Here is a 17,762-nt window from a genome sequence, read left to right as displayed (position 1 = left end):
ATGGGATATGCAACCCATCCTTTTAAATTCTCATCCAAAGTTCTGTGGAAACTTTAACTGTCATCACAGCAAACTTCAGTGCCACATGATTATTATTTGTTCAAGGACAGGCTGGACGTCCACATGGTGAGCATGTTGTGAGTGGAGCTGGCTGGAGCTGGGGGTCAGACTAGATGGCCCGGGAGACCCCTTCTGACTTGCTCTGTTTCTCTGTTTCTATGATCATGCTAGCATTAGATTGATATTTAATTTTAGGGAAGCAGTTGGAATCAATGCAAGTATTTCTTATAAGGGTGGTGTTGGTCCTATCCCATTGAGAAATCTTTTGTTTAGTTTTGAAGTTGGATTAAAGAGGGGAAACCTCTAGATTAGCAGTGTGCCAGGATTGTTTCAAAGTTGGTGAACTGTGCCTTGTAGAATCTGCTTTATAAATGGAGTGTTAAGTTTTATTTAAACAAGAGGTTTTATTTATACAGCTTTCTTAGGCTTTGGCCTCTTTCTTCTCAGACCAGAAGCAGTGGGACTGTCCTTAACTGCTTCCTTGTTCCTTCCAGGAAACAGCCCATTCAGGTTGAACCCAGTAGTTGCTTCATATTATATTCTTTCAGTTTTGAGAACAATAAAATAAAATAAAATAAAATAAAATAAAATAAACCACACTGCAAACCACAACTATTCTGTAAGAGGCTATACTGAAGCTACTAGTAACTTAAATGAGACTTCATGCTTGTATCAGCCTCTACTTTATAAACTTAAATTAGCTATCACTTCTTCAAAAACATCCCTGAATTCCCTCTGAATCCTTTCTTGATTCCAGCTTCATCTGAGTTTTCCTTCACTTTGTTTTAAAAGAAAAACTTGAAACCAACAGTGCTGCTATAAGTCCCATGGAATATATGATACCCATTTACCCTATGCTGGCCTATATCACTTCATTGACATAGAAACATGGAGACAGAGTGAGACAGAAGGGGCCTCCTGGGCCATCTAATCTGACCCCCGCTGGCTCCAGCCAGCTCCACTCATGACATGACATGCCTACCATGTACAAAAATGTATGTGATAGCAGAGTTTTCTGATATGCTCACTGTCTCAGTTTGTGTGGTAGTTTTCAATTTTGAAATGGTGACCTGAGAATTTGTCCAAAGAAAGCATTGCATAAATCTCAGTGTTTGTTTCCTGGAGGCTTTTTCATCAAAAAATGGAAAGGATATGCTTTCAAACTTCTTCCTTGAATCAGCAATCTGAATGTGCTGAGTCATTGGATACACTGTGAACAGAGGCCCTCCCTAAAGTGGCATGATTCATGCCTTCTCCAAATCCACATTTGTTAGTTTACATTGAGAGTCTGTGCACATTTGTCCTGGCCACTTCACAGGCACTGAAGGGATATGGGCCCATTATCCCCTATACTTTTTGGTACCAAAAAGTCCACACACATTCCCATTTTCATGATCATTTTCTCAATGGAAAAACTTGCTCCATGTTTTTCAGAGACACTTGAATTTAGACAATCATGTAGACCATTTCTGAGGGAAAAGGAAATCAGGAAATCAGAAATGCCATTATTTTGTCAATTATTCATTCATTTTGTTCCCTATACTAGGAACTTTCTCTTCCTCTCACTAAGAATAGATTAACACTAAATGCTTGTTAACACATGGTTCAATGGAATCTGGAGGTGGCAATTAAACAAAGCCACGATGTAACACAATCCTAACAAACATGAATCTGACCGAACACACTTGAGAGCCCACTATCGGGCCTATGCTATGGCGGTGAAGGCGGCGAAAAAGAAGTTTTTTTCCACTTCGATTGCCTCCTCACAATGCCGTCCAGCGGAGCTTTTTCGAGTGGTGCAAGGCCTGGTTCGCCCTGGCCCTAGGAAAGATCCGGTTCCATCCTCGAAGGCCCACTGTGACGACTTTGCCAAGCATTTCAGGGAGAAAATACCAATGCTACCGTCTGGTCCAAAATTATTGGAGGAATTTCAATTATTGCGGCCCGATGATGTGGACAAGGTGCTTGGACGAGTACGTCCCACCACTTGCCTATTGGATCCTTGCCCGTCTTGGTTAATAAATAACTCCAAGCACGGGATTGGGACCTGGATCTTGGAAGTGGTTAACGCTTCTCTGAGGGAGGGTCGAGTGCCTGCCCCTTTAAAGGAGGCGGTAATATGACCGGTCCTGAAGAAAGCGTCATTGGATCCAGAGATGGCCACTAACTATAGACCTGTGGCCAACATCCTGTTTCTGGGCAAGGTGTTGGAGCGAGTGGTGGAGGGACAACTCCAAGCACTCTTGGATGAAACTGATTATCTGGATCCTTTTCAGTCCGGCTTCAGACCCGGGTACAGTACTGAATCTGCCTTGGTCACCCTGTACGATGACCTGTGCAGGGAGAAGGACAGGGGGAGTGCATCCCTGTTGGTTCTTCTGGACCTCTCGGCGGCTTTCGATACCATTGACCATGGTATCCTTCTGGATAGGCTAGCGGGATTGGGGGTTGGATTCACTGCTCTGTAGTGGTTCCGCTCCTATCTCAACGGTCGATTCCAGAAGGTAGTGCTGGGGGACCATGTCTCTGCGCCATGGCAGCTATGCCATGGAGTACCACAGGGCTCCATTCTATCCCCTCTGCTGTTTAACATCTATATGAAACCGCTGGGAGAGGTCATCAGGAGGTGTGGGCTGCGGAATCATTAATACGCTGATGATACCCAGCTCTACCTCTCGTTTTCCACCAATCCAGGTGAGGCAGTGGCTGTACTGAACCGGTGCCTGGCCGAGGTAATGGGCTGGATGAGGGCCAATAAACTGAAACTCAACCCAGACAAGACGGAGGTCCTGTTGGTTGGCGGATCGGGCTTCGGAGAGGGTGGATTTGACCTGGTCCTGAATGGTGCAACACTCCCTCTTAGGGACAAGGTCCGCAGCTTAGGAGTACTCCTCGACCCGGAGCTTTCTTTGGAAGCTCAGGTGACAGCGGTGGCGAGGAGCGCCTTCCTTCAGCTTCGGCTGATTAATCAGCTGCGCCCCTACCTGGAGTACGACTGCCTGGCGATGGTGACACACGCGCTGGTGACTTCCCGCCTAGACTTCTGTAACGCGCTTTACGTGTGGCTTCCCCTGAAGACGGTCCGAACACTTCAATTGGTGCAAAATAGAGCTGCCAGGTTGCTGACGGGGACGGGGCGTTATGCTCACATGACTCCAGTCCTCCGTCAGCTTCACTGGCTTCCCATTGAAGCCCGGGCCCAATTCAAGGTGTTGGTGATGACCTATAAAGCCCTAAACGGCTTGGGTCCTGGCTACCTGAACGAGCGCTTACGTCCGTATATGCCCGACCGCCCCTTGAGATCTGCGGGAGAGTCCCTTCTCTGGGAACCCTCCATGGAAGAAATTAGGAGAGTAAGTACTCGGAGGAGGGCTTTCTTTGCGGTGGCGCCCAACCTATGGAATTCACTCCCCAAAGAGGTCCGCCTGGCACCGTCGTTACTGGTTTTTCGGCGCCAGGTAAAGACCTTTTTATTTAAACATCATTTTAATTGTTAAAATATATGATCTGGCCAGGGCAACTTCTTCCATCTCTTTTCTCCTCCTATATTCTTTATTTACTTATTTTATACTCTTAATTTTAATTTTATATTATTATTTTTGTATCTCAGTGTATTTTTTGTATTTTTGTATTTAGTGGTAATTTATTATGTTCTATTGTATTTCAATGTATTTTATTGTGTTGTAAGCCGCCCCGAGGCTTCGGCAAGGGGCGGCATAGAAATGTTATAATAATAATAATAACAACAACAACAACATGTAATGAAATTGCCTCAAGTCAGCAAAATGTAGCCAAAGCAAGAGAGGCCAGCAAAAGCAAAAAGTATGATCTTGGAGATGACTCTGCTTCTCTTCACAGCCTAGTATACCACTGCTATAGTGGGAGTGATTAGTTTGAGATGCAATCCTATACATGCATAGAATTGCTCCCTTAGAGGAGATAACCTGAACTGTGCTTTTGTGAGACTCTGAAAATAAATGGTGATGAGCAAAATGGGGTTGTGATTGGAGCAGGGAGTGGGAGGCAAAAGGGGTTCCAGGATATTGGCTGTAGAACCGATGGAGACGGAGGATGAGAAGTCAGGTAAACCTGGTTGACTGCTGGGCACACGCTGATAATGTGTGTGATCCTCTTTGAGCAGATAGCAAACATCATGTACATACCAAGTGCTTTATTAGGAAAATGCATTATCTAATAAAAAGAGATTTAATAATAATTTACAAGCACAGAAAAATATCGTAAAGCAAGAGTTATCACTCATGAAGAGCCATGGCTGAGATATGAAAAAGAGTTATGCATTCATTTTCTGCAAAAAACAAAACCCTCAAACAATGGTACTCAATATTTATCCCTGACTTTTATCATTGTGCTGCATCTGACAGTAACTTCCTAGAACAATGTTTGAGTGCATCCGGTTCATCATAACTTAGAGTTCAGAGCTATTTTTATTTTTATTTCCACTCTTCTTTATTTTTATTTCCCCACTTTTACATGAACACATTATATAGCAATATGAAGGTTCGATCCACCTGTAATATACTTGACCCAAGATTCTAGAAGTGGCAAATGTAGCAGCTTCCTACTAAGACTTCTCTACACGAGGCACTTACTGTGTGCTCATGATTTCATTTATTATGTCCTATATATCAATGTTTCCTCTGCTTTCGCATACTTTCATTTCTTCTCAAACTGGTAAAACTGTTTTGCATCCTTTCATTATAAAAGAAATAATGAAGTCCTCTTTGTTGTTGCTAAATATATTCCTCATTCTATCTTTTTTACTCCTTTCCCCCCTAAATTTTCTTTCCTTGTTTTCTTTCTGATGTCAAAGGCTGCCTTCCATAAATATGTGCAAGGCTCTTAGAGTGGTCAATACTGTAAACCTGCCAGAGTTTTCTTGCTTGTCAACCTCCATCTTTTCCTCCTTACTGCAGTCCATTCCTCTTGCAGACCCAGCCATGGGCCAGTCACCATTGCCAACTTGAGCAAATTTGCTGAAGCTGAAGAAAATGGAGAAATAGACCAAGAGGACCAAAGAGGTAAAAATGGGTGTGTCTTCAGCCAACAAGCTTAAGGGCACCAAATGAACTCAGTCAGCCCCAACCATGTTGAATCCATCCAGCCAGGACAATTTGGAGCCAGACTCAGCACTGAGGCTTGAATTCATCTCTGCCTCTGACAGAGGGAACAATTCAAGATATTCCACCTGATCATCCCTGCAATGAGGCTCCAGTTCTAAGACAGCCAACTGTGCCATTCCTGGCTCTCCCTCCCATGGAATCTGCTGGAACTGACCAGCAAAGAAATTACTCCCATTCCCTCATCTCGGATCGGAAGAAGGATCCACATACTCTCCCACAGGCCTACTGAGGGTTTTAGAATCTCTGGAGCTACCATCACCAAGGGCCATCTTACCACCCTCAGGACAGACCTATCTGCCATCCAGATGTCTACAGAGGACAGAAAAGATTTTTCAATGCACCGGCATTCTGATGACCACTGATACTACCTCCAAGAACACAATGGCCAATCTCTTCACTCGATTAACTTCACGGACCTCCAGAGCCACCTGCCTGCACCTCCATGCCTCCATGTCAGTCCAGCTCTCCTGCTGTCCTCTTTCACTGCTGGATATTGACAACTGTGAATCCAACATAATCGTTCCAATGTCATCCTTTCCAGACACAGCTATGCAGAGTGGTGGTCCCACTTCCCCATCAGTGGACATGGGCCATTTCTCCAAACATGTAGAGAAAATGGCCCAGGACATCAGTAGACAGCTGCAACCAAAGAGCCAGACCTGATCTTCCGTGCCATTTAGACAGAAGAATCATACCGGTTGCCATCCCCATCCTTCCAGCCCTTCTCCAGGCAGTCCAACAGTCTTGGAAGACCCTGTCTATCATGGCATCAGTGTCCAAAAGGCCAGATAGCATGCATAGGGTGCAGGAAAATGATGCAGCCCTTCTTTTTCAACACCCATTATGGTGGAATTGGTACAAGTAAGGTCACATTGGAAGCACTCTGCACCTTATGATAAGGAGGGATGCTGCCTGGTTGCTTTGGAAAATTGGATCTATGCTTCCTTGGTCTTGGGAATCAACATGGTCAGCTATAATGCCACCATGATGAAGTACCAGCTTTACCTTTGGGAGAAGCCCAGAACAACAACAGGAACTCATCAGGGTTTTCCAGGCTGAGGCAGTGTGCCTCTTCCAAATGCAAAAAAAAAAAAAAAAAAAAATACTGTGAGACATTATGGAGACTGTGGCATGATTAGCACAGTGGTGTTATGGAGGCATGCCTGCCTATGCTTGTTCGGTCTCTTGCAAGAGGCCCGTTCCTGGATTGAAGACCTTCCATCCAATGGAGACAGTCTCTTCAATGTGAGGATCAATGAGTACATGAATACAATGCATAAAGTGTAGACCACTGAAATGAAGATGGGGATCTACCATCCTCCAGTTTCAAGTCCACCTAAGTTGTTTGGGCCCGCTCTTCTTCCACTTTGCCTCAGTTCCAAGCAGACAGAACCTCTCACCTTGCCAATGCACCATTCCAGACACAGAAGGATGGTGCCCTCACTACCAGCAAGGACAAAGACACCCTGACTGCAATCTCTGGAGGCACTGACTAGATGTCTGGCCTGGACCTTTATCTCTTCTCTTTTCTGATTTGGTAATTTTAAGGGCTCGCGCTCTCTCTCTCTCTCTCTCCTTCTCTCCACCTGGCAAGCAATCACTCTGATGCTTGGCTTCTATTGATAATACAGAGGGGTCACCATAGAAGGCATCTTATCTCTCCTTCAATAAGAGGACTGATTTTCCTTGGTGGATTTGAAAGATGCTTATTTTCATATTTCAATAGTACTGTGGCAGAGGCATTTCCTTTGCTTCCAGGTCAGAAGAGAGACCTTCCAATTTTTGGTGGAGTGAATCCAAAGCCCATAAATATATCATCTACCTGGAGATGCTTGTGGTGAAGAAAACTCTCACTGTGTTCCAAATGTTCTTGCCAGGACACAACATCCAGATTGCCATGGAAAATAGTATAACAGTCTTTTACATAAATGGTATGTGATGCACAGAGATCATGAAGGCAGGTTGTTTACCTGTAACTGTCATTCTTCTAGTGGTCATCTGTGCATTCACACAACCCTCTCACACTGGCTCAGCTGGGTGTCATAAACTACTTAGCCATTTTCTTTTTGAACTGTATTGACTTTGTGGAAGTTAGTCCTATTAGTCCTCCTTCAGTCCCAAGGCCACCTGGTTGGTCTTGTTTGACCTGGGGGAAATGGCAGGAACTCCTTTCCTTTATAACTTAATGTCGGGGAAGGATAGAAATTCCTGCCAAAAGGCTCTAAGTTAGTAAATCTTCCCAGTAACAGGCTCCATACAGGCATAGAGCCCATGTGTGAATGCACAGATGGCCACTTGAAGAATGGTAGTTACAGATATATACCTGGCTTTTCTTCATCACAGAGCACCAAAATGTCTGCATGAGGCAAAACAGAAATTCTGCAAAGCCCCAGCCATTTGAGGGTGCAAAAGTCAACTGGATGTTGTGTTCTTATCTCTTCCAGATCTTGATGCTCAGCTCTTTTCTCTCTCTTTCTCTGCAGTAAGTCAATCCTCTGCACTGGACTCTTCTTCCTTTTATGATGTGGGGAGGCAGATATCACTGCAAATAGCACTAACAGAGAAAAGGGTCCTATAGTTGTCTGTCCGGGACTGCCTTGTATACACTTAGGACCTAGTTAGAAATGGCTGCTTACTAGTCATTTGAGGTTTCCTCCAGTTCTACAAAATCGTATACTTTCTTGTTCAGGTAAAATCATATTTATCAACCATCTAGAAGAAAGCACTCAGCCCCTGGAAACAGCATTTCTGGAAAGGAAATGAGGTTATTGTGGTTGCAGCATTACGTTTGAGCAAATATGTGGGCCAAGGAGCTCACATGGGAGGGATTGATGTAGAGCCTGGCTAATGTAACATTGTATAGCAATTTGTAACCTTCGTGTTGTTTTTAAAACAAAAACAAAACAGCCAACATTCTGTATTTGCTCACTGATATTAAATATGATTAAACATATTTTGTTGCATAAACAGTTCACCATCATCATTGTCACTAAATGGGAGAGCAACCTGTTGAGATGATGCAGTGTTGTAGCCCAACCTGGAACCCATGGCTATAGTGATCCCTTGGTAACAGGACAAAGAGCCTGTCCTTACCTGATCTGAGGGAATAGGAGGAAGCGTGTATGGCTGGGATCTTTTTGAGTCTGGTGGTGGGGATGGCAAATGTTTGCAGATACTCTCCTGCTGAGCTGCAAACCTTCTCCGAGTTGAAAGGTGACCACGTCAATTCATGGCCGAGATGACATCTGCAAACTCTTGTATTAGTGGTCATAGTGCATTCTTCTTCCAAACAAACTGTCATTTCAAATTAATAATCTTTAACTAGGATTCTCAGAGTATGGAACAAGAATCTCTACCAATTTATGAACTACTTCCTGCTTTTCCACCTTGATGCCAGTATAGAGAAACAAAGATTGCCTCTCAGAGTATTAAGAAAAGGAGCAAATAGCACTTTGGATTTTTTCAGGTTTACTGAAGTTTGCTTAAAAGGTTATTATGTAATTTTAAAATCACTATAAAACCCTATGGAGGGGGAAACAGAAATGAAGGCCACCTCCATGTTCCTTTCACCCTGTAAAGCACTTGGTTAGTTTTGACTGTCTGATGCTCTGAAGCAGGAGGAAGGAGGTTGAGGCACTGCCAAGATACTTCATATCTTAGCCGTGCTTATCTTCCATCCTGGCCATCTGGAGTGCCCTCTAGAGCACTTCTGCAAGGCTGCTTTTCTGTCTTTGGAGAAGTGGCCAGCACTGCTCTTTTGTGGCTGTGGGTGGAGAAGGTGGGGAGGGGGGATCCAAGTGTGGATTCCTAACTATAAAGTTGGAGTGTTTTTCTGACCTCTTAGCTGGGAATCAGAAAAACCTTACAGCTGTGTAGATGCATGTCTACCTGCCATAGGAATGTGCTGCTCCAGTATTTTTATTGTTTATTCATTTCTCTTTTAGCACTGTCCTGGAAACTATTCTGTGGGTGAAGGGCAATGCAAAATTTATACAAACTATTAAAGCCCCAGTCATCTTTTCTTTGGTCACTCTTGCAGACAAAGCGACTAGATTTTACGTTGAGCCAGGAGGAGGCAGGTGACGCAGGGAAAAAGAGAAAGATCAGCACACCGGTTGATTCAATTCTTGCAGCTCAGAAATGATGATTGAAATGGAAGAAGCATCTTTCACTAGAAGGTGTTAGTAGGCATCTTTATTGTACACTGTCTTTTCATCTTTTATCTGCCGTAATTACCTCTCCATGCACAGTACATAGTTTTAAGGGATTTTGTCTAATTTCCTGATTTAAACCCTGTGTGGAATATAGCGACAAAGACCATTTAATGGTGAATATTGTGACTATCTTGATGCTGAGTAACTGAACTAGTAAAAGAATTACACTAATTGTAGCATTCTTTTTTCTTTTTGGTTATACTTTTGGAAAAACTTCTCATTCTTTCATGAAATTTCTGCTTGTTTCAACCGCATTTGTGTCTGTCTCCCAGTTAATTGCTGTTTTGAATACAATGATCTGGAAATACAAGTTGTAATGCAAACTGCAGCAGGATACAGTTGTATCCTTGCCAGGCTCCCACTTCACCAAGCAGAAGTGGTCCTACATCACCAAAAGCTGATGTAGGATCACTTTCCTTGCAGGAGACCTTGCTGGATACCTTGTTTGCCCTCAAATTTCTATTTATTTACAGAGATACAGGGAACAGCTGGGAAGTGCACAGTCCATTCTCCCCAAAGTAACAGCATGCATTAAAGCTAGAGAGCAAGATCTCTTCCATCTCCCCTTACCCTGGCAACATTCAAATCAAAATGTCAAGCAGATGTGATCTTTCCATAGCTACCAGTGATCAATGTTCCTGATGCTAATTTGAACAGCTATCTTCTATCCCTCATTAGCCAACCACTTGAGAAGCTGGGAGCTAGATCAGTGCCTATAACCTTCAATAAATTAAGCAAAGCCCCAGAGAAAAGGTAGTTTCCTCTTTCTGCATGGCAAAATAGTATCTAACTATCTCATGCGTGTATTTCCTAAAATATATTTAATTTTTCTGTTCAGGTGTTTAAATATCCACATACTATGGTTTCTTCTCACTTGGAAAAAGTATTTGCTTTGTGAACATAGGATCAGAAATGTTTTAAAAACGTATCTATTACAAGGGCAAAAGAGTACTTGCATAGAATATTTATCACTTTAAATTTTCCTTTACCATGCATATACATTATATTTTATGTTATTTTATTTCATTTCAAATTTTGGATACAATTCCTAGTGTAGGAGATGTCACATGTTAAGGGGAAGAGTCTGGACACTTTGGCAAAAACGATGACTAGCAGCAAATCAACATCACGCACATCTTTAGGACCATTGTTCACAGGAACTGGAGAACAGATGGTGTGACTTAATGAACCAAGTTTCAAACTGAGATTTGGATACAGCCAAGAGCATCTAAAAGCATTATATTTCTGGATACTGAATGCTGGAGACAAACAGGCGAACTGTGTCTTCACCTCTTGCTTTTGAGCTTTCGTGAGGGATCTGGCTGGCCATTGTTGGGAAGATAGATGGATAAATAGGTCAATATGCAAAGAACAGCCTTTCCCAAACTTCGTGCTTTCCAGGTGTGTTGGTCTGCAACTCCTATTGCACCCAGCCATAGGATGGTAGGAGTTGTAGTCCAACACATCTGGAGGTCACCAGGTTATTGGGGAGATGGAGACAGACCATTGGTTCATTCCAGCAAGGTTATTCTGATGTTCAAATGGACAAGCAGAGGAGATGACAGCCTTTCCAACATCTTTGTCCAGGTCCTCTTTTCCAAACCAGAAGGGAAATAAATCACTGCAGACTTTGCTTTTCTCTACATCCTCCTTCTGTCCCTTTCCCCAACTATAAGGCTTAGAATTACTTCTAATGACTCTCTACTACATATTTACAGAGAAGCATGGCTCTTAGTATCCTTTGGACAAAATACAAAAAGTTGCAAATTTGCTGGTAAAACAGTGAGTAATACAGAAAATTGTATAACAGCTTTCCTTTGATCTCACCAAAGTGCGAATTATAGTGGGTAGTTGCATGTCCCTCGGAAACATTCTGTGTGCTGCAAGTTAATGTATTCTACAGGGTTTTTTCAGGAAATTGGTGAATAAGGGGAACTCTTGGGTTGTCACCTTTCTTCATGAACACAGACCTTTCCAGCAGTGATTCACAGAAATGTCACACCTGCACTGACATGTTGCAAAGTCCCCTAAACAACCAGGTATCATTTATCAATCAAAAGCAGTATCTCTCTGGGACTTTGCTGGGAACAGCTGCGAAAGTGTTCAGAAAATCTGCAAGCCACTTCCTTCTACTTCAAATTACTCTTAGGTTTTAATACTAAACTACCAACAATATGACTGCACTGAAATGTTATTAAAAGTTGTGACAATTACTCACTGTCTGTGGTCAACAACTTTTGCTTTTGGTCCTCACTGAGATTTGGAAATGGAGGCAATAAGCAAAAATGAAACATTCTTATCTGTCTTGCCAGAAAAATGCAAAGATGCTTGTGTGAGTTTTATCTTGATGTTAAACAGGGGATTTCAGCAGGTCAAGATCTTTTATCTTGAAACAGCACCTACTGAAATTCTTTGGTCTGCACAGCTATTAATCTGACAACATCCCGGTCTTTCATTCCTACATTGAGGTAACTGTGTTTTGACCTTTCTGATTCTAATGACTAAAATGATTTCCAGGTTAAAATGTAGGCATCTATGCTGTGCTGTCTTTCAATTCCCAGATGTAGTAGGAGACAAGGCAGTTTGTGACTTCCTCACCCACCTGGTTCCCACTTCCCTTCACAAAAAGGGCAAGATTCATCATCTTACAACACACTTTTAGGTCTCCAGTGACCTCAGAAAATAGTGTGAATTTTCAGAAAATAGTGAGTTATGAGAGTGGCACTTGCATCTAGACTTTTTCTTATGAAGTTCTGAAAGAAATTACAGAGGCAGTATCTTGCCTAAATGTCCCTTGGGCTAATATGTCATCAATAAGTGCAAATGCACTAAATTGGCAATGTTTTTTTTCCAATAGCTTAAAATATTTTTATTGGATTCTAGTGCTATTTAATAGAATTAACAGTCCAATTCTAACTCATATGAAAACAACCCTCTGACTTAAATGGGACTTACCTTCTAGTTAGTGTGTCAAAGACTGAATTCTAAATAAATTTACTCAAATCAGGTTACTTTTATTTAATAGGTTACTATTAAATTTAATGGTTACTATTTATTTTCTGTGTTGACTTTTGGTAAGCCAATAATTGGGCTGCTTTAATGAAAAGACAAAATCAAATAAATGCCCTTTGTCTTCACTCATGTACACTCTCACAAACAGAATCAATCAATTTCTATCTGTGGTTGTTAACTTTATTCCAGTTTTCCTGCTAAACTATTTTTCAATATTTTTAAAAAATTAATGTCCAATTATAGGCCCATTCCTGACAGAGATGGTCTCAGGTTTGGTGTGAAATACCCCTAGAATGTTGATTCAGAATCAGCTCACAGAATGGGATGGGGACCCTCCTAGCATTGCAATTGTAAGTGGCCCTGGAACAGACAACCACAATATCACTCCTTCCAACCTATGCAACAGGGATACCCCATGGGGCATCAATCCTGCCAGCACAGACCAAACCATCCTTGCTGTACCGACGTGCCTCATTACCAACAGTCCAGGAAGCGTGTCTATACGGACAAATGCCAGCACTGAAGGGCAGTGCGAACCATTCCTCTGCTAAACTCACCTCTCCCATTTGGGGATCGACTTCAACATCATCTCCCCATATGGGAGTCCATCACTTCTGATCAGTGGGTTCTATCCAGTATAGAGCATGGATATAAAATCGAGTTTGAAACTGTGCCTCCTCTTGGAGTGTCTCAGTGAACACAGGCTCCACCAGTCCTGCTAGAGGAAGTAAGCATGCAACTTTGTAAGGGAGCAATTAGAAAGGCTGGCCACTTGGAGAGACAGCATGGTTTCTACTCAAGGTACTTTACAGCACAGCAGGATGGAGGCATTTGCTCCATCCTAGATCTGCATGGAGTGAATTGCTTTATTAAAACAAAAAAAATTAGAATGACCATGCTACAAAACATTCTCTCATTGCTACAAAAAGAGGATTGGTTCACATCTCTGGACCTGAAAAACAGTTACTTTCATATAGGCATACATCCTGCACAAAGGCACTTTCTAAGATTCACGGTTGGTGAGGAAGTGTGTGAATGCAACGTACTCCCCTTCGGTCTCACCACATCATCTAGAGTGTTCACAAAGTGTATGGCCCCAGTATATGCCCATCTGAGACTACAGGGTGTGCAGGTCTACCCATCCCTAGATGATTGCTGTTAATCTCATCCTCAAGGAAGGACCTCCTGACCCACATGTACTTTACTGCACCAACAAGGACTGTGCATTAATAATGAAAAGTCATCATTTGTTCCCCCTCCAGCAATCACATATATCAGGGTTCATCTGGACTCCAGACATGCACAAGTATATGTGCCAGCAGAATGGAGGCAAAGACTAACAGATTCCATCTCAAAACTGCTCACCAAAATAACCAACCCTACTCAATCCATACAGCAAACTCTAGGACATATGGCATCCACGATGTCTGCAGTCTTGAACACGAGGTTGCAAATGAGACCTTTGCAATTATGGTTCAATCACATCTTCCATCCTATTCCAATCCACTGTATTGACTGCTCAGACCTCTGCATTCATTCCTACAAATGCTGTCCTGGTGGTTAGTTGAAACCAACCTGACCCAAGGGATGCCATTCTGGCCACTGGACCTGTCTACGATGGTCTACACGGATGCATCTCAAATTGGATGCAGGGCCCACTATGCGTCCTACTGAACTCAGAGTATCTGGCATGGTCACGAGAGAATGAGACACATCAACTACCTGGAATTACTGGCAGTCTTCAAAGCTATCTGATCCTTCAAAACCATCTTGAGGGGCAAGACCGTACAGATAGCAACAGACAACATCTCCACCATGATCTACATGAACAAACAGGGAGGGACAAGTTTGGTTGTGCTTGCACATCTCACACTTTGTCTATGGAACTGGTGCATCAACCACGGGATGGACATTCAAGCAGTCCATCTTGTCACCATTGGGAACAAAGAAGCCGATTTTGTGAGCCACTACATGTCCATAACACACGAATGGGAACTCGATCAAGAAATCTGTCATTGTCTCTTTGACTGGTGGGGAATGCCCTTGATAGACCTGTTCGCAACCCATCAGAACACAGTTTGCAACACCTACTGCTCCAGGGCAGGAATAGGACTGAATTCTGCAGGCAATGCATTCATGGTTCTGTGGAACAGCACTCGGTTTTATGCTTTCCCTCCAATACCATTAATAATGAAGATGTTAGCAAAGATCAGACAGGCCACTGCCACCGGCATACTGATTACCCCATGGTGGTCTCGCCAAACCTGGTTCCTGACCCTGGTTCCTGAGGGACATACAGTCACCTACCGGAAATTTCAGACCTGCTCACTCAACAACAGGGTAGGATTTGACATCCAGAACTACACACACTGAAACTGACAGCGTGGCTAATACATTAACTTTGGTAACGACGCCTACCTCAATACTGACATCGAGCTCAGTACCAACAAGCCTGCATCTGGACATTCAATACATCTTGCAGTCAGCCTTACAACCAAATACTCAATGATCATATGGCTTGAAATGGAAATGATTTACAGCTTTTCACCTGAATCTGCAACTATCAAGAAAATTTTACAGTTCCTCCTCTTGTTACACTGGGGGGCCTAAAACCCTCTTCCATCAAGGTGTACCTTGAAGCTGTATCCTACCATAGAGGGCATATAGAAGGTTCATCTGTGTTCTCACACCAACTAACTCTCCAGTTCCTTTGTGGACTCCAAAACCTACACCCTCCGATCTGATTGATCATGCCGATTTGGAGTCTTGTCAGTTTTCCTGCAGGCCTTAACAAAATCTCCATTCAGACCATTAACCTCCACTGATTTAAGGCTGCTGTCATGGAAGATGGCCTTCCTGGTGGATATAACTTCCACCAGGAGAGCTAGTGAGCTAGTCAGGCCTTTGGGTTGATCCTCTGTATCTCAATTTCCATAAGGAAAAAGTGGTTCTCTGCATGGACCCAACCTTCCTTCCAAAGGTGGCGACAGCATTCCATCTCAACCAAGATATCATTCTACTGGCATACTTTCCAGCACTGTCAACACCTATTGAACGGTCACTCCATAGCCTTGATGTACACAGGTCCTTTGCCTTTTACCAGTTCCGAACCAAATTGTTCCAGAAAACCAAGCAATTGTTCATCAAATACCCTAAACATAGGACACCAACGGCTGTCAAAATGGATAATTGAAACCGTACAGCTCTTAAACCAACTTGCTAAATTGGACTTACCAATTCTTCCAAGAGGTCATTCAACTAGAGCTGTGGTCACCTCATCAACCTTATGTGCAGGCATACCTGTACGAGACTTATGCAAAGCTGCCACATGGACCACTCCATGCACCTTTATCCGACATTACCATCTTGACATAAAGGCTAGAACTGCTCCTTTGGTCATGCTGTCCTTTCGACTGTCCTTCAATAATGACACCGTCCCACCTCCAAGGTCAGTACGTAAGCTTGCTAGTCACCCATATGTATGATGCACAGAGACCACAATGAAGAAAGGCAGGTTGTGTACCTGTAACTATCGTTCCTCGAGTGGTCATCTGTGCATTCACACAACCCACCCACCAGCCCCACATTAGTGTTGCTGACTGGATTCATATGGTATAATGTAATTTCTGTGATGTTCTATTTTCATGCCAGTACCAGTTGGGGGCAAACGGGCGGTCTCCAGCTGTGGACTGGCAAGAGGGCAGGGATTCCACCCATATATACGAGAGGGTGGGGGAGCAGAGTCCATGCCAAAAATGTTACTAGCTGAGAGAATCTTCCCAAATACATGCATTGTGCAGGTGCAGCACCCATATGCGTGAATGCACAGATGACCACTTGAAGAACAACAGTTACAGGTAAGCAACCTGCTTTTCTCCTCATACCTTACTACCTTTAACAGGAAGGGGATATAAGGCTAGGACCAGAAGGCTAGAAATTCATCCTTGAGAAAGGGAATGGTACCATTCTCTTTAGGAGATAGTAATTAGGCCATTTCTTAAAAAAAAAAAAAAAAAGACTGTCCTGGACCTGAATGATGATAACAACAAGCTGGACATCAGGAACAGCTTCCTCACTGTCAGAGCAATACGACAGTGGGACCAGCTGCCTAGAAAGGTGGGGGGCTCTCCCACACTAGAGACAGTCAGAAAGAAACTGGACAGCCATCTGAATGGCATGGTGTAACATGGTGTCCTGCAACAGCAGGGGGCTGGACCCGATGAAATTCATGGCCCCTTCCAACTCTATTATTCTATGATTCCATGAACTATAGTCCACTAGCCAACTTTTCTTTCCTGCCCAAGGTGCCTGAGTGGGTGGTTGCCAGTCAATTCCAGGTACCCTTGAAGGAAATGAATCCATATGCATTATCCATATCCATTTCAATTGGGCTGATTTTGGCATGGAAATAGCCTTGATTGTCCTGCTGGATAACCTTTGCTGGAAAACAGATGAGGAAAGTGCACCTGTTGATTCTCTTGGACCTCTGTCAGTACTTTTGGCTGCCTGGGTTGGGAATTGGAGGCACCACTTTGCAGCTGTGGCACTCCTACATGAACAGCCAGGTCCAGAGGGCAGTGCTGAGGGATTATTGTTCTGTGCCTTGGCAGTTAAGCTATGGGGTTCCACAAGATTACTTCTGCCCCCAGGTACATTGGGGGAGATTACCTGGATATGTGGGTTGAGGTGTCATCACTATGCACATAACACCCCACTCTCTCTCTCCTTTTTATCAAGTCCAGGTGAGGCAGGAGCTATTCTGAATTAGGGCCTGGCCATGGTAATGGACTGGATGAGATCCTGGAAAGTGAGATTCAACTCAGACAAGATAAAAGTACTGTTAGTGGGTTGATTCACCTGCCTGGAAGACTGTTGTTCAGTCCATTCTGAGGGAGGCGGGGGGCGCATTCCTCCTAAAGGATCAGGTTCATCATAGAAACAGCGAGTCAGAAGGGGTCTCCTGGGCCATCTAGTCTGCCCTCTGGCACCAGCCGGCTCCGCTCACAACATGCCCACCATGTGGACGTCCAGCCTATCCTTGAACACCCACACCGATGGGGCCTCAACGACCTCCCGGGGAAGCCCATTCCACACCCTCGGGGTCCTGACTGTCAGGAAGTGCTTCCTGGCATCCAAACGAAACCTTGGTTCCCTAATGCCCAATTTGCAAATGAAACATCATTTGAGGGTGTTGTTGGGTTCAGCTCTGTCACTGGAGATGCTGGTGGACTCAATGGCATGGAGCAATATTTATCAGCTCAGGCTGATATATCCCTGTCTTATATAGACAGGGATAGCCTAGCTGCAGCCATCATCCGTTCTCATCTGGAGCCCC

At 43.6% G+C, this 17,762-nt stretch overlaps 1 protein-coding gene across 1 annotated transcript in view; it reads left to right on the top strand.

Annotated features, from left to right (window-relative positions):
• The window catches only part of HORMAD2 (HORMA domain containing 2), a 34,995-nt gene extending 25,409 nt beyond the window's left edge, over window positions 1-9,586 (top strand). Inside the window, exon 12 of the mRNA XM_044449006.1 lies at window positions 9,241-9,586. Within this exon, the coding sequence (XP_044304941.1) occupies window positions 9,241-9,345 (105 nt within the window). The 3' untranslated portion in view covers window positions 9,346-9,586. The remainder of the gene's footprint in view (window positions 1-9,240) is intronic.
• Window positions 9,587-17,762: the final 8,176 nt, after the last annotated feature.

Source organism: Varanus komodoensis, unplaced genomic scaffold (genome assembly GCF_004798865.1).
Source record: "Varanus komodoensis strain SLA01 unplaced genomic scaffold, ASM479886v1 scaffold56, whole genome shotgun sequence".
Classification (NCBI taxonomy): Eukaryota; Metazoa; Chordata; class Lepidosauria; order Squamata; family Varanidae; genus Varanus; species Varanus komodoensis.
This window is presented reverse-complemented; position numbering and strand designations above follow the sequence as displayed.